Source organism: Pituophis catenifer, unplaced genomic scaffold, assembly GCF_029215685.1.
Source record: "Pituophis catenifer annectens isolate HBS135680 unplaced genomic scaffold, rPitCat1.0.hap2 SCAF_3, whole genome shotgun sequence".
NCBI lineage: Eukaryota > Metazoa > Chordata > Lepidosauria > Squamata > Colubridae > Pituophis > Pituophis catenifer.
Genome location: NW_027256883.1, coordinates 53,470,894 through 53,495,234, shown reverse-complemented (window position 1 = coordinate 53,495,234; position 24,341 = coordinate 53,470,894). Strand labels below are relative to the sequence as shown.

General features: G+C 39.3%; 1 protein-coding gene across 2 annotated transcripts in view; it reads right to left on the bottom strand.

The window, feature by feature from the left end:
• VAPA (VAMP associated protein A) overlaps window positions 1-17,903 on the bottom strand; it is a 37,292-nt gene extending 19,389 nt beyond the window's left edge. Inside the window, exon 1 of one of the 2 annotated variants that reach the window (XM_070940634.1) lies at window positions 17,543-17,903. In XM_070940634.1, coding sequence (XP_070796735.1) covers window positions 17,543-17,618 — 76 coding nt within the window. In that variant the 5' untranslated portion in view covers window positions 17,619-17,903. The remainder of the gene's footprint in view (window positions 1-17,542) is intronic. The other variant, XM_070940635.1, reaches the window with a different exon arrangement.
• Window positions 17,904-24,341: the final 6,438 nt, after the last annotated feature.

Genomic DNA, 24,341 nt, shown 5'->3' with positions numbered 1-24,341 from the left:
TACTAATAAAAGACTAGAAAGAACTCCAAAAACCATGCTATTCATACTTTATATACTGTTTTTCTCCTATTTACACTCACTGCAGGTGCACAAGAAAGAGGCTGAAATGCTAAAATATACTATTTAATCCTATGTATATATGCCATATGTATACATACTTATTACATAGTATAGAGCCATGATGGCAAACCTATGGCACGCGTGCCAGAAGTGCTTAGGAGCCTGAGTGGCGTAAGAGGCTAATGCCTCCTACTAAGGCAGCATTTAACATCCAGCTGCCTGCAATTACTGCGAGTTCAATTCTCACCAGGCTCAAGGTCGACTCAGCCTTCCATCCTTTCTAAGGTGGGTAAAATGAGGACCCGGTTTGTGGGGGCAATAAGCTGACTTTGTATAAAATATACAAAAGTATGAAGGCTATTGCTTAACGCATTGTAAGCCGCCCTGAGTCTCCAGAGAAGGGCGGCATATAAAAAATAATAATAAAAATAAAATAAAAATAAAGTGGCACGCAGACCCATCTCTCCAGGCATGCCAGCTGTCGCCCATTGTTCTTCCGGGTTCTGGCCAGCAGGTCTTTGCGCACACGGGAGCACCGGAAACCGGAAGAGCAGCTCCAAGGCATGTATGTGCACCCTGGGATGCTGAGCTTCTGGTATGTGTGCGCTGGCCAGCTGGTTTTCACGTGTGCAGGCATGCCAAAAACCAGAAGACCAGATGACAGGCGCACATGCGCACGCTGGAAACTGAAAGCTTAAGCTTCCCAGCGCATGCATGCACGCCAGGGAGCTGCTCTTCCAGTTTCTGGCACTCCCGCACACGCACATGTGCTCTCCCGTTTGGGCATTCGGTGCCGAAAAGGTTCGCCAACACATTATCTACTATATGTACCTGTGATGACGAACCTGTGGCATGCAGAGCCATATCTGTGGGCACATGAGCATTGCCCTAGGTCAGCTCCAGCACGCATGCCAGATGACTTTTGGGCCTTCCGGGCCCACTTGAAGTCGGGAAACTGGCCATTTCCAGCTTCCGGAGGGGTGGGGGAGGCCATTTTGCCCTCCCCACATGCACAGGGGGATGGGGCATGGAGGGCATTGAATTATGGGTGTGGGCACACACATGCACAACCCACCCGCACTCCCCCCACTTTTGGCACACGACGGCAAAAAGGTTAACCATCACTGATATATACTGTATGTGTATATATACACACACATACACACACCTCTTTTAAAACTATACACATTCAACCTCACTTACTGCATTTGGAAAAACACCCAGAGTCCACTTTCTGCCACACATTTAACTATAACTTCTGTACATTAGAATATTGCACACGCCTTCAGATGTTGTTCCCTAGCTTGCACATGACTGTTAGAGCCAGGAGATGTCATGGATTGAGTAAAATGTGGTGAAACACACTTAACACTCTTGCTTATCAACCAAAATTTTGGGCTCAATTGTGGTCATAAGTCAAGGACTATCTCTGCCTTCCTCTGCATGGCAGCCTTGTCCTACTAAACTCCTTCTCCTTTCTGGCAATTTTCCTCTCTGTTAGAGGCACCAAAATAATCCAATGTAAGGTTATGATGTGGTGATGAATGAAATTGAAAAAGATAGATAAATATAAAATGATAAAGTTGTCTTGGTTTGGTAGAATTGCAATGTGTAAGATGATGTTGTTGCCAAAGTTCAATTTTTTATTTGAGATGTTACCGTTAAACTTGACAGAGAAAGATATTGAAGGATATCAGAAGAAATTGGATAAATTTTGCAATGGTGCGAAAAGACCTAGATTAGTGAAGAAAATGTGGTATCAAAATCAAAAGGAAGGTGGATTAGGAATCCCCAAACTACTCAATTATTATTGGGCTTATGCTATTCGGACTGTGGTAAAAATATTTAAAGGTGAAGATAGTCATTGGAGAGATTTAGAATTAAAAGACATCAAGAGATTTGGCTCAACATGGTTTTTAGATAAAGCAAAATCAAAATGTGTAATTAATAGCTATTGGTTAAAGGGACTGAGTAAAATTTGGAATAAATTTGTTAAAATTTTAATTCCAGATATAATTTTCTTAGGGAAGACAATTGAAAATTGGCCGATTAAAACTAATATAAGTCATGATAGGGTAATGGAAGATGAAAATATACAAACTATAATAGATTGGTTAAAAACTTCAGAAAATGAAAGGAGGAAAAAAGAAATCATTGAAAAATTGGGTTTAGGCTGGTTTGAAAAAATACAGATAGAAAAATGGACTAAGAAGGTAAGGGACAATTGTTCGATAAGTAGAAGTAAAACTGAATTTGAACATTTAGTATTCCAAATTATGAAAGATGAAATTGGGCTAAAGGGACTAGTTAGTAAGATATATAAGATTATAAATTTTGATGGAAAACCACAAAGGATGATGAAGACGAATTGGGAAAAAGAACTTAATATTAAAATATCAGATTTAGATTGGAACGTGAATTGGAAGAGTAGAATTATGAAGACTTTATCTGTAAGGATTAAAGAGCATAATTATAAGGTTGTTTGGAAATGGTATTTGACTCCATTAAGATTGTCATTAATGGATAATAAAATTAGTAAACAATGTTGGAGATGTGATATGGAATTAGGGACTTATGAACATATGTGGTACAAATGTGATAAAGTTAAAAATTTTTGGCAACAATTGGAGGAAATGATATTTGAAATGATGGGGAAAGCAATAATATTGAGACCAGAAACTATATTACTGTTGATAATTAAGGAAATAGAACCAACAAAATATGAGAATTGATTAGAATTATGATTATAATGGGTAGAATTATAATAGCCAGATATTGGAAATTAGATGTGAATTTTAGAATAGAAGAATGGTATTGTGAAATGTGGAAATTAGCTTTAAATGATAAAATGACATGTGATATTAAAATTAGAAATGGTGACTATAAAGAAGATATTTTCTGGAAAATTTGGAAACCATTTGTGGACTATGCGCTGGGAAAATTGAATGCTTCGGTACCTGTACCCCGAGAATGTGGATTTTGGCGATCATGAGGATATATCCGAAGAACCAAATCTTCCTTTCTTATGTATAGCACAGGGTGAAATATTGTATATGTTGTTTGTAATGCTAAAGTAATAAAAAATATATAAATAATAATAATAATAATAATAATAATAATAATAATAATAATAATAATAAAAAGGTTTCCTGCTGGAGCAGGGGGTTGGACTAGATGGCCGCCAAGATCCCTTCCAGCCTAGATTGCTGTGCTGTTTCAAAGTGTCTTCTGATGCCACGTCTAGTGCCAGGGTTTATGGTCCTTCCTTCCTCTTCTTTCTCTCTCTCCCCCCCTTCTTTCTTTCCTTCCTTCCTTCCTTCCTTCCTTCCTTCCTTCCTTCCTTCCTTCCTTCCTTCCTTCCTTGTCTCTCTCTCTCCCTCTTTCTCCCTTCCCTTCCTCCTTCCCAAGCTAGGACAGTGAGAACCACCCGAGACATGCGAGACGGGCGGCCCGAAAGAAAGCGCCTGGTCTGGGCACACACACAGCTCTCCCCGACGGAGCCCTTCCCCGGCAGGGAGCAAAGCAAGAACTTACTGATACTGATGGCGAGCTCCAGCCATGGCAGCAGTGGGCGAAAGGTGAGCTCCACGGCGGCGGTGGGAAGGGGAAAAGTGAGCTCCAAGGCGGCAGCAGGCAGGAGAAAGGCGAGCTCCAGGGCGGCGGCGGCGCTCCAAGAAAGCAGGCGGATGTCCCGGGGTTGCACACGTGCACCACATGTGCAGCCCTTGGACATCCACCCGCCCTCCTGGAGCAGCGCCGCTGCCACCCCTCTCAGCCCCCGAGCGGCTGCTGATTCTCCCCCAGGGCTGCCAACCTACCCACTGGTGGGCCGGACCGGAAGTGGCACATCTTCCCATCATGGGCTGGATGTGTGGCCCCATCTCGGAAGGCAAGCAGGCATGGGGGACTGCCGGGAAGGCCACATGGAAGGCAGGAAAGCATGGCAGGGCCACTGGGAAGGCAGTAGGCTGCAAGCTCCCTTCCCTGTGGCCCCCAGCCCCAACATGCTTGCTTCCCTTCCATGAGGCCTTCCCGGCGGTCTCCGTGGCCAGGCCTGCTTGCCTGCCTTCGTAGGGAGTAGGGGAGGCTTTCGCAAGCAGCCTGGCCACGGGGATCACCGGGAAGGCCACATGGGAGGCAGGGAAACATGGCAGGGCCGCGGGCCACGGGGAAGGGAGTATGGGAGGCAGGCTGGGACGGTGGGCAGGAGCAGCTAGCTAGGCGGCGACTCACAAGCTTACCTGGCAGGCAGATCAGTGCTGCTCAGTTGGGGCACAGCACTTCAGGCAAGCAAGCTGCAGAGCAGAGACTGTGCGCAAGCAAGGATCCACACAGTAGAGGTGAGGAGTGACTGGGCAGGGCGGGCAATGGGGCCAGCCAGAGGTCGCTAACGGTTTGGCGACCCAGGCCAAATTTCCCCTACCGGTTCATCGGAACCGGTGCATACTGGCTGAATACCTTTGCCCCTTTTGACTGATACATAAACTGTTATCTTGAGATGCAAATATATTCCTATGGGGATGACTGTAGAGGTTTCAATTTTCCAGATTATTCTGCTGCAGACATAAAGCATTGAACAACAATTTAAAAGTCAAATTCAGTTCAGAACTAAATTCATTAAGAAATACAACAATATCTTCTGTGGCCTCAACTATGACAGTAAATTATTACTTATCTTCAGCAAGGCAAGAAAGTGTACAATATTAATTACTTTCTACAAAAGGTCAGTATTAGTAATTTCAGAATTTCATTTATTTCTATCTCCAACTTTTTAAAGTATAGATCTTTATGCACCGTGTTTTCATTTTTTAATCTACAGGATGTTGTTGTTGTTAATTGCGAAGTCGTGTCTGACCCATCGAGACCAGGGTTGGGTTCTAAATTTTTTTACTACCAGTTCTGTGGGCGTGGCTTATTTTGTGGGCGTGGCTTGATGGTCATGTGACAATTATTTAGGATTTAGCAGAGGTACTGGTCTACCAGGCTTTTAACTGCTTGCAGAGCTGTACCAATCTACCCATTTATTTTTTGCAGGCACCGGTCTACTCATTTGTTTTCTTTTAACGCTTATCAGCTGTAGGGCGGCCTTTGAAGCCCTGTGGCAAGAGTTTAAACAGTTTTTTTTCCCTCTAACCATCAGCTAGGACTCAGGAGGCAGCAATAGATTGGGGGTGGGCCAAATAAAAGGTAAGAATAATGTGAAGTGGTGGAGGAGGTGCGGGGGGGCAGAACCGGTTCAGTGATATATCATCACCGCTACCGGTCGGGAGAACCGGGCCAAACAGGGAGGAACCCACCACTGATCGAGATCCCATGGACAATGTTCCTCCAGGCTTTCCTGTCCTCTCCCATCTCTGGAGTCCATTTAAACTCACGTCTACTGCTTCAGTGACTCCATCCAGCCACCTCGTTCTCTGTCGTCCCTTTCTTCCTTTGCCCTCAATCTTTCCCAGCATTAGGCCCTCTCCAATGAGTCCTTCCTTCTCATTAGGTGGCCAAAGTATTTGAGTTTCATCTTCAGGATCTAGCCTTTTAAAGAGCAGTCAGGATTGATCTCCTCTAGGACTGACCGGTTTGATCGTCTTGGTGTCCAAGGGATTCTCAGGAGTCTTCTCCAGCACCATAGTTCAAAAGCCTCAATTCTTTGGCACTCAGCCTTCCTTATGGTCCAACTTTCACAGCCATACATTGCAAATGGGAAAACTATAGCCTTGACTCTACACACTTTGGGGTGATGTCTCTGCTTTTTAGTATGGTGTCTAGATTTGCCATAGGTTTCCTCCCCAGGAGCAAGCGTCTTTTAATTTCTTGGCTGCAGTCTCCATCTGCAGTGATCTTGGAGCCCAGGAAAATAAAATCTGTCACTACCTCCATTTCTTCCCCATCTATTTGTCAGGAATTTAGAGGGCCGGATGCCATGATCTTAGTTTTCTTAATATTGAGTTTCCAGCCAACTTTCGCACTCTCCTCTTTCATCCACACCAAGAGGCTCTTTAGTTCTTCTTCGCTTTCTGCCATTAAAGTGGTATCATCTGCATATCTGAGGTGGAACATTGGGATTTACCTGAATGTTCGTTCTATGTGCGCTGCAGGAGAGTCCAAGCAATGGGTTAACTTCGTCTGATTGACCAGAGACTGAGTTGGAATTTGTTTGGCCATGCCTCTTCCTGTTGGCTGAGCTTCAGTTTTTCGACGAAGACTTGGACCTAGAGATGACGTAGCCAGTATGAAGAAACAATCACCCCTGGACACTGGACCTTGATGGAACCAGGGCGGGGTTGGACTCTCCTGCAGCACACATAGAACGAACGTTCAGGTAAGTCCAATGTACCTTCTGTGCACTGCTTGGAGAGTCCAAGCAATGGGATATATCCAAGCTAAGTATCCCTAGGGCAGGATGTCTGGGGGAGGCAACACTGTTCAAAGTGGTCAAGTCCCACCTAGGTTGGGATGGGTCTGAGCTGCAGGCTCTCTGTGAAGACTGTTTTCATGTAATTATTGGATATGCTTCCATCTACTCTGAGTTGGATTCTGTGCAAGCTCATGGAGTTCACCATAGCCTTGTCAAATATAGACACTTGAAAAGAATTTGAGCCTATAAGCCAGTGATGGCTAACCTTTTCCAGACCGCATGCCCAAAGCACACGCATGTATGCATGCGCCCAAACCCCCAAAATGCAATGTGCATACACCCCACGCATGCACGGACAGCCAACATGCAACATGACCATGCATGTGCGACCCCCATGTGCACCCTGCCCCATGCATGCACACCAGAGACCCAAAGACCAGCTGGCCAATGGGAGGTGTGCATGCATGCGCGGCAGAGCTGAGCTGGGGCGATTGCTCATGTGCCCACAGAGACGGCGCTGCGTCCCATCTGTGGCATGTGTTCACCATCATGGCTATAAGCCCTGAGAAAGACACGATTCTTGGGGCTGCTAAGTGCAGCCAGCTAATGAATCAGTTCCAGGTCCCTCCTTACTGATTAAAAAGTCTGCTGGGAGACAAAATATTTTTGCATTCAGTGGTGGTGAATTAATCCTTGAAGGAAGCAGTAGCTTGCCAGTTCTTAATGAGGCAGGTGTCTGCCCCCTTCTCCAAGTTTCATCCTTGGATCCAACAATCCTAGACAATTTTCATCCTGCCTGCAACATTCTCTTTTTAAGGTTAGGATTAGGGTTAGGCTTCCTTTTTAGGGAAGACTGTTGAGGAGGTAATCAGTTTGTAGCTACAGACCACCCTTCAGGTTATGGATTATTTTATCCTTTTCAGTTTCAGATCAGATGTAGCACTGAAACAGCACAGATCATACCTATAGATGATCCATAGTAGGAGTGGAATGGAGTTTTCATCTGGCCCACCTTGATCCATCCCTCAGTGACTTTTGATACCATCAATGACATGGTTCTTTCTCCTCCAGAGCGGTTCAGATTGATGTTAACAGGAGTTTAGCTCTGCATTCCTTCTTTACAGATTTCCTCAGAGTTCCACTTTCTCTTTCTGCTCCTATTTAACATCTAAGACTATTTGTTAGCGCAGGGTTAAGTATCATCAATATGCTAATAATATGTAATGTTATATCTTTATCCCTGCCCAATCAAATTAAGTTCTTTTCCAGAGCCTGAAAGCTGTCGGTGTCTGGATATGGAAGAACAAGTTCTGCTCAACCCAACAAAAAAGGAATGACAGTGGATTTTAGTGACATGATCCCTTCCCCCCACCCCTCTCAAATTTGAAGACTTTCCATCATTAGATCTAGCATTCCCCTAGACAGAACTTGATAACAATTTCAGGTTCCTCTTGGACTCACAATTCCTGTTTGCAGCAGGTAGCAGCCAGGAGCAAGAGATCCTTTTGCCTAACTCCATCTTGTATATCAATTGTGTCCATTCCTGGATTGGGAGGCCTAGTTCACAGACATTTATGCCTTGATTATATCTCGGACTACTGCAACATGCTCTACATCCCTTGAACATCATATGGAAACTACGGTTGTCCAGAATGTACCATGGCTGGGTATAGCACATTATGCCAATTTAACATCACTATTTCATGAGATGCACTGGCTTGTTGTAATTTCTACTGCAATTCAAGGTACTGGTTATCACCTATAAAGCCCTTCATAGCACAGAACTACTTTATTTGTAGAACCATCTATCTTCAAATATTTCTGCTTTCCTACAGTGTCAGATAGAACAGTCAAATTTTGGATCCCCTCCATGAAACAATGACTTCTAATAAAGCCCAATAAGCATGCCTTCTCTGTCATGGCACATGCCCTTTAGAATAGCAGACCAGCCACAATACAGATAACCTTGATTCTGCTGTCTTCCATAAAACTTTAAAAGCAAAGCTTTCCCAAGCACTAGATTAGGATGTAGGGTAAGCCTATTAGGAAACTTAAATCAAGATTTTGATTTATTTTTTTTGTTTGGCGCTTTATACTGTTTTACTGTGGTTCTTTTATATTTATGGTATACCTTGTTTTGTTTTTAATCGTAAATTAGCTGTCTAGAGTTGCATTTTATGAACTGGATGGCCATACACATTGTTTAAATAATAAATCTACTCTGTTTTCCCCAAAATAAGACATCCTCTGATAATAAGCCCAATTGGGCTTTTGAGTGCATGGCAATAAGGCCAAGTGCTTATTTCAGGGTTCAAAAAAATGTAAGACAGGGTCTTATTTTCGGGGAAACACGGTAACAATATTCAATGGGTGCATAGTACCAAATATAATGAGGAAAGGGGAGACTACAGAGATATGAGATGATAAGTGTACCAATTTAAGATCATGACATTCACTTAATGACCATAGTGATTCACTTAATGACTGCCACAAAAAATACTGTAAAATCAGATCCAGTCATGTGGGTGCCTCAACACAACCAGAACAACTTACAATGGGAAATCCTGTCTCAATTGCAATCATAAATCGAGGACTACCTGTAAGATTTTAAAAACTACTTAAAATGTTATTTAATGAATGAATGAATTAGATTAGTTTTAAAATCTACAACATTTATTCATGTTCACTATCCAACCAACTATTTGGGCATTTATTATGTTAGAAGCTATACAAAATGTGGTGAGTATTAAAATGTGGAAAATATTACGCTGAGCTAACCAGGACTAGTAAGTAGCACAAAAGCCATCTTTAATGCTATCAAATGCATCAAATTAAGAGCATACTATGCTTTCAGATTTCTAATGTGCTTTTAAACATTAAATAAAATTATCTCAAAATATATCATCTTCCCAAGTTATACATAACATAAATTGCTTGCTTCAGCCAACTCCACATTCAAGCACTGCCACCTGGAAATTATAAAAGGTGCTCATTATATCAATACGATCATCAGCTCTAGCTTCCAAATTTAAAAATATTTAAAATATATGCTACTGTGTTGATCAGGCAAACCCCATAGGAAACTCCTTCAGTCTGTACATTGAATTATATAACCAATATTCAATCCCAGAGAGGCAGGAAAGCTCATAATGACTACAAAATTGAAACCTCAAGGGTGATAGAGAAGAAGAATCTTGCCCTGGTTTGCTCAATAAGTTCCCCTTTCTTCAAAATTGCCGACAAAAACTGTTGTCTGTAGAGAAAAGAACAATCAGCGTTATATCTTCAGAAAGAGAACATCTGATGGAGCCAATTTGGTATGTATGTAGTCTTTGATTTAGAACCACTTATTTAATGATGATTTGAAGTTACGAAGGTGCTGGAAAAAAAGTGTCTCGATCCATTCTCTGTTATGACTGTTGCACCACTTCCATGGTGGCATGATCACAATTTGGCAATCAGATAACATTTATTATCGTTGAAGTGTCTTGTGGTCACACAATCATAATTTGCAATCTTCCCAGCCAACTTCCAACAAGTAAAGTCAATAAGGAAAGCCAGATGTGCTTAATAACCATGTGATTTGCTTAAGCATCACAGAGATTTGCTTAACCACAGCAAAAATGGTTATAAAATCATGTCTGGTCATGTGATGATTCGCTTAATGATTGCATTGCTTAGCAACCAAAATTCCAATCCCAATTCTGATAATAAATTGAAGACTATCTGTAGTAGTTAAGACTATAAATTTTAGCCCTGTTTCAGGCATGAAAGTCAGTTGGGTGACTTGGGGCCAGTCTTGTTCTCTCATTCCAACCCAACTCACAGGGTTGTTGTTGTGGAGAAAATAGAAGGCATGAGTATTAAGTATGTTTGCAGCTTTGAGTTATATATTAATAATGCAGGATAAAAATCTTGCACTAGTAATCTAGAAGAAGGAAAAAAAGCAAGGGTGTATAGAAACCTAAGCAATGAGATTGGAAATAGTCACATGACCATCCTGGACTAGTTTCCAGGAGAGAGCTAACAATCTTTCTCTGTGATTAAAGATGAGTGTGTGACTTGGAATCAAGAATATCTTCAAGGAGAAGAGAACAAGGCCTGCTTATGGAGGGACAGGCAAAAACTCTATGGAGCCAGGGATGATTTGTTTGGAAACCATGGTAACAGCAATGTTGGGTGTCTGGATTGAAGAGAGAAAAAATGTTGAACCATGACCCATAAAACTGGTGAGTTAACAGGAGCTACAAAGAAGTGCTTCTAAAACTTTGGTTGAAGGTTGCAATCTGAGGGAGTAAGGACCAGCTAACTGGAGAATCAGGTTAGAGAAAATTTGTTATAACTAAAGTATGATTTGCTCCATCTTAACTTCTTTGTGCCTCAGATTCATATTTGGATCTGTGTCTGCTTTCCCATAGCATTTTAAACACCTTATTTTAGGTATCCAAGCTAAAAAATGTTTTAGTTTTCCTTATTTTTAATATTTTTAAATACTAAGACTAATGATTGATTATGTTTTCACCTCCTCACAAGGCAATTAAGCTGCTGTTATCTGGCCACAAACCTCAAAGTTGTTAGAACTAGAAAGTGATGCTATAAAAAGTTGCATCATAATTATTATTGTGCTCAGTCTTGCAGTTGAGTTAATTTGCTTGGGCTATAAGAACCACCTCTCACACAAATGTAACTGTACTATTATGTAACTGCTTAGATCTATTCTTATATTCATTCAGTCTAAGGCATTTAAGAGTAGAATTGTATATTGCTTGCAATTTGAAGAACACAGATTAATAACAACTGTTAAAACATTGGGGCAGGTTATTGTCCTAAACATTTTTACTGATTCTATGTTTTTGTTTTATGGATATTTTCCTAGTTTGTTACTGTGAATAACCAGAAATCCTTAAGACGCAACACATCAATCTGCTATGTATGGTATAACTTAATTAACTTCTCCACCAGCACTGCCAAATGTTTTAATAACTGATATTTTAAACCTACTTCTTCTATTACATGTAGACCTATTTTCTTTTGTATTATTAGAGATTCAGAAGCAAGTATTTATAATGGGCGGTTAGGGTCTATTTATTCTTAACAGCTATTTTCCAATCGAATTAAAATTTTATAGACATACATTTGCTATGTAATAAGCAATTTTTGCATTTTAGCAACTAAATTTAATATTTCACTTTTGTTCTCTCGAATCTTAACTTTTTGGCAAAGGAAAGTATACCAATAATATCGTTCTTGGAAAAGCATACTGGGAGCTGTAAAATAAATAAATCTGAAAACCCCCATGGAAAAAGAGAGGTACTTTTGTAGCTCCTGTGAAAGCTACACCATAGTCATAGCTCTCTAAATCTAATAAGGGTATGGACAGTTCCTGGGTGTGCTAGAAGGGGATTGGTAGCAACATCTTTCCATTACCCATGGCTCCAACTATGCTAGTTATTCTTATATCACTATTTTTAGTGGTTAAATATTTTTTACACTTGTGTAACCAACTGTATTTGCAGTTATATATTTCATTATTAATACGACAAGCAAATGTGAGCTATACTCCTGAATACGTATTCAATGTTCACAGAAAATCTCAACATCAAGCTAACAATGAATATTTAGTAGTTATAAACCAGCATATATACTAATAATCTGTAAGAATATCCTATATGGATTAATTAAACAAAAAGGTAATACAGAATGTGTGTTTCAACCAATTCCCTTTAATAAAAAAAGTTACTTTATGTAACATAAAATTAGTAATTAACTTTACTTGAAATATCTAAAATTCTTGTATTATGTCAAACCCATTAATAATTGTGTTGCTACTGGTTTTCAAAATTATGAAAACAGGATTAAATCTTTTTAAACGCTTTAAACTTTTAAAAGTTTTTTAAACTTTTAATACTGGTATTATTTAATATTTTCCATTCTACAAGGAGAATCTTGGAAAGAATAGCCAAACAATGTAATGAAATCAAGCTGCATTAATTTTCTTAGAACAGAGAAAGTTTTAGACAATCACCTGACAGGGTTGTTGTAGGGAAAGTAGGAGGAGGAAGGTATGTTGCATATGTCTGCCATCTTGAGTTATTTGTAAAAATAATAAAGGTAGGATACAAATAGATTAAATTAAATTAATGGTGATTTGACTAAATCATTTGATATCCAGAATGAAATAAAGTTGTCTGCTATCCCCTTTGTTGTTTATTTTGGTTCTTGTAGTTTTGAACAGCAATATTACACAACATGAGAAGATAATGGGCCTAAAAATAAGATGTTTAAATTCAGAGCTTTTGCTGATAATTTGGTTTTGATTTTACAAAACCCTCTGAAAGAGATTGAGTTTTTGATTAAAACATTGAAAGATTCTAGTGCACTAGCAGGTTTTAAGATTAATTTTTAAAAAAGATATTGGTAAAAATATGACTAAACAAGATCAAGACAATCTGATGAAAAAAATCAGGTTTTAAAAATTATAACAAGGTTAAATATTTGACTAGAAAAATATGAATTGCATGTTATTTCAAAATAATGTTAAAATATGGAATGAAGTTAAAAAAGATAAGTTGAGATGGAAAAAATTGCAACTGTCATTGTTGGGAAGAATTTCTGTGATTAAGATGAACGTTTTACCTAGAATGTTATTTTTATTCCAGACAATACCTATACGTACCACTGATGTAACATTTAAACAACAGAAAAAAGATATTTCCAAAATTGTTTGGCAAGGCAAGAAACTGAGAATTAAATACAAACTGCTGGAGGATGCTAAAGAAAGAGAGGAGTTAGAAGACTAGATTTTGAAATTGTATTTTGCAGCTTGGTGTTTAATATGGGTAAAAGAGTAGATGACTTTAAAAAATAGGCAGCTATTGGAATTGGAAGAACATGATTTAAGACCTGTTGGCACAGCTACTGGGATATGATAAAGTTAAAGTTAATGTAAAAATTTTAAATCATTTTATTAGGCATACTTTACTGAAAATTTTGAATTGGCATAAATCATAAGTGTCTCCTAAAATTCCCGTCACCCTAAAAAGCTTTTATTAGAAGGGAAATTGCACTTAAACGCTGATCTGCTACATTTTTCCCAAGGAGTATTTAAATGAAAACCTGGAGTTGGAAGACTTTACATGCCATTGGAACTTGACAAGACTAATGAACTTGAAAATGCTAAGACTGATTTTAATATTGAATTGTATATAAATGATGGTATTATTGATAAAATATATTCACTTTTATTGAAAATTAAAACAGGATAAACAAGTGAAAGACTGTATAATAAAATGGACAAAAATAAATATAATATATAGGTTGGTCAATGGGAGAGTATTGGGGAAGAAAGGGTTTAAATTTACATTAAATTATAATCTTGAGAATTTTTATAAAATGATGTATTCCTGGTATATAACACTGGAAAAATTGTGAAACATATACAAGGGAATTTCAATAATTTGACAATTAGAATTACACAGGATTAAAGAAATAATGTAAACAAATGCTAAACTTATACTAAAAGTTTATTTTTTTATTCATAGCTCTACCAAAGAAAGTCAGAAATCATTATAGTTTGCTTGAATTTTTTATAATTTTAACCTGTTTTTTAGTTATATTTTTTTAATGTTCACATATTTTGTGAGCCACTCAAAGCTTACATGTTGCTTTGGCACAGAATTCAATGTGCTTTCTCCAAAGTATTTAACATGAGCTCAGTGAAACTTACTACATATGTGTATAACACATAGGTAAAACTTTTATTGAGGTCTTTGACAAGCATGCATATGTATGTATGTATGTATGTATGTATGTATGTAGGTATGTAGGTATGTATAAAAAATATAATATAAAAAATATAATATACATTAAACATGGCAGTTAAAATAAACTGTAAGAATTAAGGAGGATGAAAAGAAGGGAAAGTATTACTATCATACTAAACATTATCTATGGTATTGGAGTTACGGGGCAAAGATATTTGTGGAAATATATTTACCATCGATTACTGCTGAAGGTAATTGAATCTGGCCAGAGCAAATGTTTTACAACGTTTGTTGATTGAGATTAACAATAATTGGTTTGGTGGCAGAAGTGTTTCCAAAACTTATGTACCCTTTGTGCTAAACTAATGTCATATTACTATCCTACATCAAGAAAGCTCTCCTTCAGTGATCTTTTTACTTGGTTATAGCCCATCTTTTGTATTGGCTCATTACAAAAGCCATAGGCTTTTAGATAGATTGGAAGTGATCTTTGTTAATGAGGGATGTTAGGCCTATTGGCTTAAAGAGTACTTTTAGTCTGTACTTAAAAATAATGATCCAAATTCTATCCTATTCTTCATTCTAGTCTTAAAACTGAGTTGGACACACATTTAGGGACTTGCATGATTAATCTTAAGAACTTGGTCTGTATCCTCTGGGCTGCAGTTAGTGTAAGGTCTCACTGGAATCCCAAATAATAGTTATACCATTGTTTTTGCCTCAAAAAGTCTTAGTGGAGTTGGAATATAATGGCCAGCTTTGCAGAAATGAAAGGGCAATTCACTGTGATATTCCTCTAGACAACCTGCAATATGTGTGCCAAATGTGAATCCTTGCATTCCAACCAGTGAAAGATAATTTCTCGGTAGTTAAAACATTTGATTTGTTTAGTCATTGATATACCAACTATGCTTTTGAGGACTTTTATTAAAAAATCAATTTTCCTTTTTTCACAACATTGAGCAAAGGACTCTTTACATCCCTACCACAGATAATGACAGAATAACCATGTCATCATGCAGGAGAAATGAAGGCTGCCCATCCGCTAATTTTACTGGGTAAAAGTTGCCATTATTGAGGTGCTGTGTAAATTACAAAATAATGGGACAACAATATAGTTTCATCCTTGTACTGTTGAAATTGAGTTGGCTAGCTGCTCTTGGGAACCAAATCTTACCCTCGAGTTGGTATTGCTGTAAAGTTCATATATTAGGAGAAGCAGTCATTTATCTATGTTGTTAGATGGTTCTTCTTCCATCTAAAAAAGCTGAACAAAAGATTCAAAGCTACATTTCTCCATTAGGTGTTATAGGATTATCACTTGATCTATGGTAGATCTTGCTGGCCTAAAACCAGCTAGGATATTGCATGTTTGACACTACACTGAAATGTCTTCATGATCTATCTTGCCAAACTTCTACAGACAAAGATTCCTCTTAACAATTCCACTACAATTTCCTTTCATTGAAAATGTCAATGAATGAACCACACATATTCAAAGCATTTGTATGTTCTACCATTTGAGCTATATTCAGAAACAAGAATGACCATCTTGCATTATGCTGATTCCTCTAAAAATATTAATAAAATGATGGTTCAAAAATATGAATATATTCGCTCATGTTCATAACAATATAAACTCCATGAACCTTATAGGAAAAATATATTTGATCCTATGCCAATTTCACATGAGTAAAATTTTCATATGAGAGCTTTCAGAACTTTCTCTTAAGTCCTATCCATTTAAAATACATTATTTTCCCCAAACTATAAACAATTGAAAGGCAAATCCTGTAATAATTCAGCAAACTAATGTACTATTATCTTGTCCTGCATATCCTTTCTCAACATTCAATTCACTTTTGAGCAGAATGCTTTTCCTGTTCAGGGTTTGCATAGTTTAAAAGACTGATCCCCAACCACTCAATTTTTGAATTTAAATTTTTTCTTTAAATTACTCTGGAGGCTTTTATAGAATTATTATTTAATGCAAAAAGGGCTATAAGAATTATATATTCAAGTCCATTTCCCACACCTAATTCATTCTGTTAAAAAGCATAATTATCTAATTTTAAAACGATCTATAAAACCTGGAAGTAATGACAAATACAATCCTACCAGAAGAAAAATAAATCTTGGTTTATGTTACCTTTTACCTTGCTCTTAATTTAATATCACTGTTCTTCTAATGAAGCCAATCAGAAAGTAACATTTTTTATCACCTATTATATAACAGTCCTACAGGATTTCACATCCGAATTTACTGTATTAAGCATACAAGGGACATCCAAGGCTTATAAAGTTATCCGGAGTCTTCCACGCCGTTTCATCGAACTGCAGCTGGAACTCCCTTTAATTGAGCCATCTATCAGAACACGAATGCAATTTATAAAGTTCAAAATGCAAAAAAGCATAAGCGTTGCAGTGGAAAACGCCCTGAACTAAGTACATACATGACACATCAAAGGGTGTTGGTGCAAGGTATCGCCACTCTTTTACGGTCGTATACCCGCACGGACAAACCGCCGCGGTAATGCGCTACATACAGTACTATATTGTATGCTGTGTACTGAATGGAAGGCAGCAACCCCCTTCGGCCAGCCCCGGTACCAAAAAAACAGACGGCTGCCACAAGCTCTGAAAATACAAGACGCGTGGAGAGCTACCACCACAGTCCACAAGCAGGGCATTTTCTGCAACTTGGGCCTCTCGTAGGCAACAGGGGAGGGCGGGGAAAAGTCGACCGGGGAAGACTCGGTGTCATGCCTGTGACAGGGGCCATTCCCGCCTCATAGCAGGAGGGACGCCGTGGTTCGCTGGCAGCCGAGCGTCCCGGGGCTCAGGGACGGAGGGTGCTGCGGTGCAGCAAAAAAGAAAAAAGAAGAAAGGGACGCCTGCCAGATCTTAAGGCAGCTCCTGCCAAAAGCGGTTGGGCTCTTGAGCCTCTCCCCTTCCACTGGCGGACCTCGAGCAGCCGCTGAGGGGGGAGCAGCAACCAGAGGCGACTTCGGAGGGAAAGCCAGCGAACCGCCGCCTTTACCGCTCACTACAGCAAACCCACCGGGAATTGGGGCGGGAGAGGCGGGGAGGGGGTGTCGTAAAGACAAGAGAAGACCAAAATGGCGACTGCGGCGCTTCGTCCTATTCCCCCGAATCGACCTCCTTCTCGGGCCTCAGAAGGGGGTGTGCGGTGGGGGGCGGTGGGCAAAGGAATAGCTCGGGCCTCTTCGGGCTACCCCCACTCATCTCTCCCCCTTCCTCAGGCTCTTGCGCGCGGGAAGGAACCGGCAGAGAAGGCATACGGTTTCCTTCCCGGCCTTCTCGTTCTCGGCTCTCCATTCGTCCACCGGCCTTTCTATTACCGTACCTTTGAATTTTAGGTCGGTGGGAGGATCGAGCACCAGGATCTGCTCGTGCTTGGCCAGGACTCCGGCGGCCGCCATCGCTGCTCACACGTTCGCTGACTCCAGGAGGAAGGAGAGGGCGGGCGGGCGAGGGGGGGGAGGGAGGACGTTCCGCTGGGGAAGGAGGAGGAGGAGGGGGAACCTTCCGAGGAGGATTTGCGACGGCGGCGGCAAGGCTCGCAGCCGCCCCCTCCTCGTAGCCCCGCAAAGCACGCGGACGCAGAAGCGCGCGGGGTCAGCCGCTGCCTTTTGCGATGCTGTCCTCCCGCCTCCCTTCACTGCCCCTGGAGCAACTGAGTCACCGGCTCCCCGAGCGCACTGCGATCAACGCCAACTCTGGCGCGGGCACGAGGACAGCGGCCGAGAAGTTCGAGCACCCGCGCGCCAAGCCGTGCGGGGAACCGCGCGGGCGCGAGCCAAGACAAACGCCGCCTCCGCGCGCTCCCCCTTCCCACGCTTCTCCTCTCTCTCTCCCGGCTCTCGCTGGTTGACAGCTCGCTAGGCGGGGATCGCCGCCGCTCCGGGAATTGTCACGCGCGAGGGGACGTAAAGCCCAAAGGCAAAGAGTCAGTCGGGAGGGTTTCCTCTGCAGTGGGGGCAGCGCCTGACGACTCGGCTAACCAGAAAGGAGAAAACTGACTCAAGGACGTTAGCTTCAACGACGCCGAAAGCAAGCGGCTTGATTGCTGAAACTCCACGCGTACAGCGCGTACCCGAATTTCGTTCAGATGCATGCCGGGAATTGTAGTCTTGAAGTAAATGGGAGAGAGGAGTTACGTCGCGCGCCCTTAGAACTTGCCTCTCGACTTTAGGGAGTGCTAGTTTGCTTCAGTGACGGTTCTTTGTCACGACTGAAAGGCTTGAATTAGGGCTGCACAAATCCAGATGACCTTTAGGTGTCGCCAAAGAGATATGTACTGCTTATTGTGCCATCGAGTCGTTTTCGACTCCTAGCGACCACACAGAAATAGTGGTAGCCTGAGATTTTGCACTTCTGATAGGGCTCTCGTTAGTGATTAGCTTCTCAATGAAACGAACATCGAATCTCCCTTTATGCTACACTAACATAATGCAGAGGAAACTTTGTTAAGTTTAATTAAAAAAGGCATTTTCCCATGCTAAAAGAACAGAATACAGTGCAACGTGCGTTTATCTGCAAAGTGCAAAGTGTGCTATGCCACAGTTTGCTTATAATTTATTAAACAAACCAGAATTGGTTGGCTTTACATATTTTATTTATTTGTTCAACTTGTGTGCTGCCTTTCTCCAAAGACTCAAGGCGGTATTAAGGCAATTGTAAACAAATTAAATTATAGCATAACAATATTCTAACTTCAGTGTTCCCTAGACTGACAGCTTTTTAAAACTACTGCTGTGCCATATTTTTGAACAAAATTGATGCTTAATGGCCAAAGGAATATCATGTAATATTTACCTTATGATCAATCATGGCTTAAATTTGTTTGGAAGTAGTTCACACTGAGATGATAATGAAATTTAATGTTAAATTAAGGTTCCAACTGTCAAAAGTAAGAGCCTAATGTTTATAATGAAGAATGAAATGCATAGTAAAATACTGTACTGCCTCTATAACTGAGCACCAAAGATTGAACCCTTTCAGTTTAGCAGCCGATTTAAAAAAAAACATGACATGTGCTGGCATTTTTCTCTGGACAGGTGTATTGATGCTTACAATTGACATGTAAGCTGCGAAAGGATCTGACCTAACATTGATCAGATAGGAAGTTGAAGATACCCAATAATTTACTGTCTGCAGATCACTCTTTCCAAAGTATGAATTAAGAATAGGAAATGAGTTAAACATCAAACCAAAATAATGACCCCTGGGAAGGCAAATATATTTTACAAAATGTTATCAAATCATGTGCAGTCTAATGTCAAGCAGACATTTTCATTCCAATAATAGCCAGTGTTTGCAAAATTACCAAACTGAATTGCACACTCTTTAATAAATGTACTTTACAGTAATGTCCAGCTCTTGGCAATTGATTCAGACCAAAAAGCAATCCTTTTCACAGCCACAAATTGCACAGGATCTTCTTATCAAGATTTACTGAAAAGAAAGGCTTTCAGCACTGGAATTATGTCTCATTTAAAAGTGATTTCTCTAAGAAAATTAATGCCTTTCATAATTTCTAATGGATTTTCTGTGAATTGTCAAGGATACAAATCTTGTTACTGATGAAGCTGCAAGTATCTATTAACCTAACTGTCTCTTGAATCCTTTTCAACGTAAGGGTCATCCCAGATGTACAGTCATGCATTGTTTGAGGTAGTCTTTAGACTTGCATTCAATCATGTTTAATCCAATGTTTATTTCAGAAGCAATATATAGTTCTCAGCTTATGACCACAACTGAGCCCCAAATTTCTATTATTAAGTGAGACATTTAAATGAGTTTTGCCCCATTTTACGACCTTTCTTGCCACATTTGTTAAGTGAATCACGGCAGTTGATAAGTCAGTGAATCTGACTTCCCCATTGACTTGTTTGTGAGGAGGTCACAAAAGGTGATCATGTGACCTTGGGTCACAGCAACAGTCATAAATATGAATCAGTTGCCAAGCATCTGAATTTTGATCACATGATTGTGGGGATGCTGCAACAGTCATAAACATGAAAAATGGTCATAAGTCAGTGTTCAGTGCCATTGTAACTTTGGTTCCTAATTGAACTTTGTAAGTCAAGGACTACCTGTACTGTCAAATGAATGCTTCCCATCTATAAGGTCATCTTGTAGAGGACTCTCTTCTGAATGTATAGATATATCAGTAGTGGGTTGCCCCTGGTTCGCACCGGTTCTATAGAACCGGTAGTAAAACCGGTGGGAGGCTCTGCCCACCAACCCTGACGTCATCCAAACGCTTCTGCACTTGCGCAGAAGAGTGCGTGAGCAAACTGCACACACAGCCCCGCTGCAAACCGGTAGTAAAAGTAAGTAGCCCACCCCTGAGACATATAGCTAAGAACATCCCAAGTTTTTTGTATTCCTTGGTTAGAAATTTGACGGTATCTTGGCTTCAGAAAAAACTTCAATTAGATTTCACTGAAAGCAGTCACATAGACTATTCACACATTTATTTGTGAATACATAATACAGAATGAATCAACATATATTGTGGAAAATGCTTCCTCTGTTCCTTATTTGCTTCTGCCCTCAGAGTAATCAAGCATTAATGAATGTAGCATAAAAACAGTCTTGTCATTTTGAATTATAGTTCTTGGAAGGACAGTCCTCAGTCATGGAGGAAATATGATTTGGGGTAAGCTAGACATTATTTTAGCACAGAGTGGCATGTAAACATAATTTCCTCTCTACTTTTGCACAGATAAGGAATTTTGATTTAGAGAAGAGCTTTAGCATCATTTATTTTATTTGGAAAATTTATATTTGGAGGTTCGATAACCATATTTCTTATCATAATTTAAGTAAATCCAGTATGAAAGATGAGTTGTGAATGACAATTATCTAAATTCATTTTTCTCTCCGTAAAACCAAGAACTCAAAAATCTATTCAGGATTACATTCAAGAAGTAATACTATACATGCTATCCCAAAAAATTGGGATAGAAAAATCCAACAAATAAATACAATTCTTTTTTTTTAATTAATTAGCTTTTATTTATTCTATATTGAACTTACTATGAATAAATTGTATAATTGCATGCAAGCAACTCTGTGACATATCATAGAATCATAGTGCTGGATGTGTCCTCAGAGGTCCTCTGCTCCAGCTCAGTGCAAGAACTGCTAAAGCATTTTACACAGATGATTATCAAGCCTCCAAAGACCTCCAGTAAAGGGGAACATCCATTCATGAGGCAATATATTCAATTGCTTTATAGGTCTTAACTTTTAGAAATTCTGGCTAATATCTAATCTGAATCTCCTTCCCTTGTTATTTCAACCCATTGGTTCTGCTCTGATCTTTGAGGCAATAAAAATCTGTCCATTCCTTCCTCTGTATGTCAATTCTTTAGATACCTGACGAATGCTATTATGTTTCCCCTGTACTTCTCTCTTTGCCAGATAAGCATATAAATTCTTTTAACCATGCCTAGTAGAAACTCATTTCCAGTGCTCTCACCATTTTCATTGTTCTTGTATCTCTCATTTTTTATTATTGTCCTTTTCAGACTGCAATGCCAGAACTGGATACAATATTCTAAGTGGGACCTAACTGAACTGTGCACCTGGAGCAGCAGTGACGTAAGATTTGGAAATACAGTGTTTTCTCAAAATTGGCCCTGGTTAAGAGTCTATGTAATCCTGAACTAGATGGGAGAAGAGGTAAGAGGTTCAGGTTACCCCCCCCCCCCAATCCTTCAGGAAATATCTAGCTGCAGGTTAAAAGGATATAGCTTCAATTTGGCAAGATAAGCCAAACTTGGATGGAAACTTGGGTTTGGCTTATCTGTGGATAGGCTTATCCACGAGCATATATTGTACAATAATATGTTTTTAAAGTATTGTATTTCCCATATATACTTAAATCATCCATAAACGGACCTTTGAGGCTTTAGCCAAAATATCATGAAAAGTATGAGTCAGCTTATTCACGGGTGGTGATTTTTTAATGGTATGTTAGTTAAAAGTTTGAAGGTCAGTTTATCTGCAGATGGGAGTTATGAGCATATGTGATAACACTTCTTTTTTTAACAGATGAATGAGACTTGGCTCCCATTGAGCTTGTAATATTCAGAAACCATCAGATCTTTTCACATATTACTACCAAGCCAGGTTTCCTCTATTCTATACATTTGCCTCTCCCCTCCCCGCTTGCCGGATTTCATATTTCTTCCTATTAAATCTCATTGTGTTATTTTTGGCCTAGTCCTTAAATTTATCTAGAACTTTTGAATCTTTCTTTTTTTCTATAGCGTTAATCACTATTCCTTCAATATATTTTTTTGAGACCTTGACAATCTTTCAGTTTCATAATCATCCTTATTCTTTTAGTACCCCAGGCTGTAATTAATCTGGTCATTTCTTCTTGCAACAGATTCACAGCTTCTTTGCCTTTCTTTTATTTTTGTTCCAAAATTATATTTTCCTGTTTGAGGTATTTCTCCCAAGATTTACCTTATTTTAAACTTTGGTCTTTCTGACACAATCCTTTCAGTTTCCTGCCAGTGTTATTAAAAAAAAAAACCAGAAGCGATTTATGAAATATTTATTTCCTTTCATCTGGCTTGTATAGTTTTATGCTGTAGTTGGAATCGCTGAGTCTTCTGTTGAATTATTTATAGGCCACTGTAACAGTGATACTAATGAGAAATTTCTACATTGCAGCTTGTAACTGATACACTCTACATACGTTCATGTGTTTTTCTGTCCTTCCTTTTTTCAGTAATTATACTCTTTTTTTATTACTTGTTAACCCTACTTAAATAGCCTTTAAGAATATAAGCAGCATTTGGAAAGGCAGAAACACTGCTTTTAGCATCCAGGTCCTCCCTGTGGTACAGTATGTTCAAAGCATTATAAGAAGAAACATTGTGCCAAGGATTATTTGGCCCCAATACAGCTATCTATCTCAATACTTGAAGCTTTGCCACAATTACATAAACACAATGTCTGAGTGAACTGGTGGATCTGTATAATACTTAAAAGAGGATTTATTTCAGAAACCTCTTAAGCCTTTTACAGAATAGAATGAGCACAAAAATGGTTTTTCTAGATATGTTGCCACGAGTCCTAACAAGTCCTAATAAGCTCCAATTTATTTTGAAGATATTTCTTTGCCCCATTTTATATGGCAAATATAAATTATTTCACTGTTACTAAATTGTCTAATTTTTAATAAGCAATACTCATATGTTCCCAAACATAAGAGAGGTATTCACCTGTTACTTTAGTGACTTTCAATGCCTGGGTCTATGATTCTGCTGACTGACATAAGGTAAAATCAAGGCTTCAATTGCTTGGAGATCTTTCAGCAGATTGAGTAATCATCTGGCAGAAAGTCTTTAGCTGCATTATGCATTGCAATTTCTGCAGTGAACAGAAGGTTGGGATCCCAAAGATCCCTTCCAGCTCCATTTAGTAGTCAGGCCTTTCAAGAAAAATATATTATCATTAACCATTAGTATGACATTTTAGCTGTTTCATTTTTCAATATTGTAGCAAAACAAAAATATAATTTGTCTATACAGTATTGTCATTTATATCGGTTATATGAGATTAGCCTTTTCCTTTATTACAGAGGTAAATACTGTTAACTCCATAAAATCCATGAGCCAATTTCTTCAGCTAGATGCTGTTTGTGTGAAGGATGTGGAGAACCTCCTTAAGACTCATCTTCCATCCACTTTCTTCTCCAAATAGAAGCTTTCAGACAGAAGGTGCCATTACATGTTGTTTATTGACTTTCTGTAGCCACATGACATAACTGGTCAGTATGGAATAATGCAATAAGAATGCTGGATGAGGCCTTTCATTGACCCAGCTCACTTCCAAATCTCATATAAGGATTTTATATTCAACTTCATATCTATTACTGTATTGGGCAAAATGGTAGAAGTATGAACTTCGAGATCACTTTTTATGGTCTTCAGGAAATTATTACATGCAGTTCTATGCTGCCCAGGATCCTAGATTCTGACTAAATTAAAAATTATGAAATCCCATAATAAACCACTACTATGCTAATACAACAACTTGGCAAATTACAATATCAATATTGTAAAACAACCAAATTAACCTTCAAAGGGTATAATAATAAAAACATATGGCTCAAT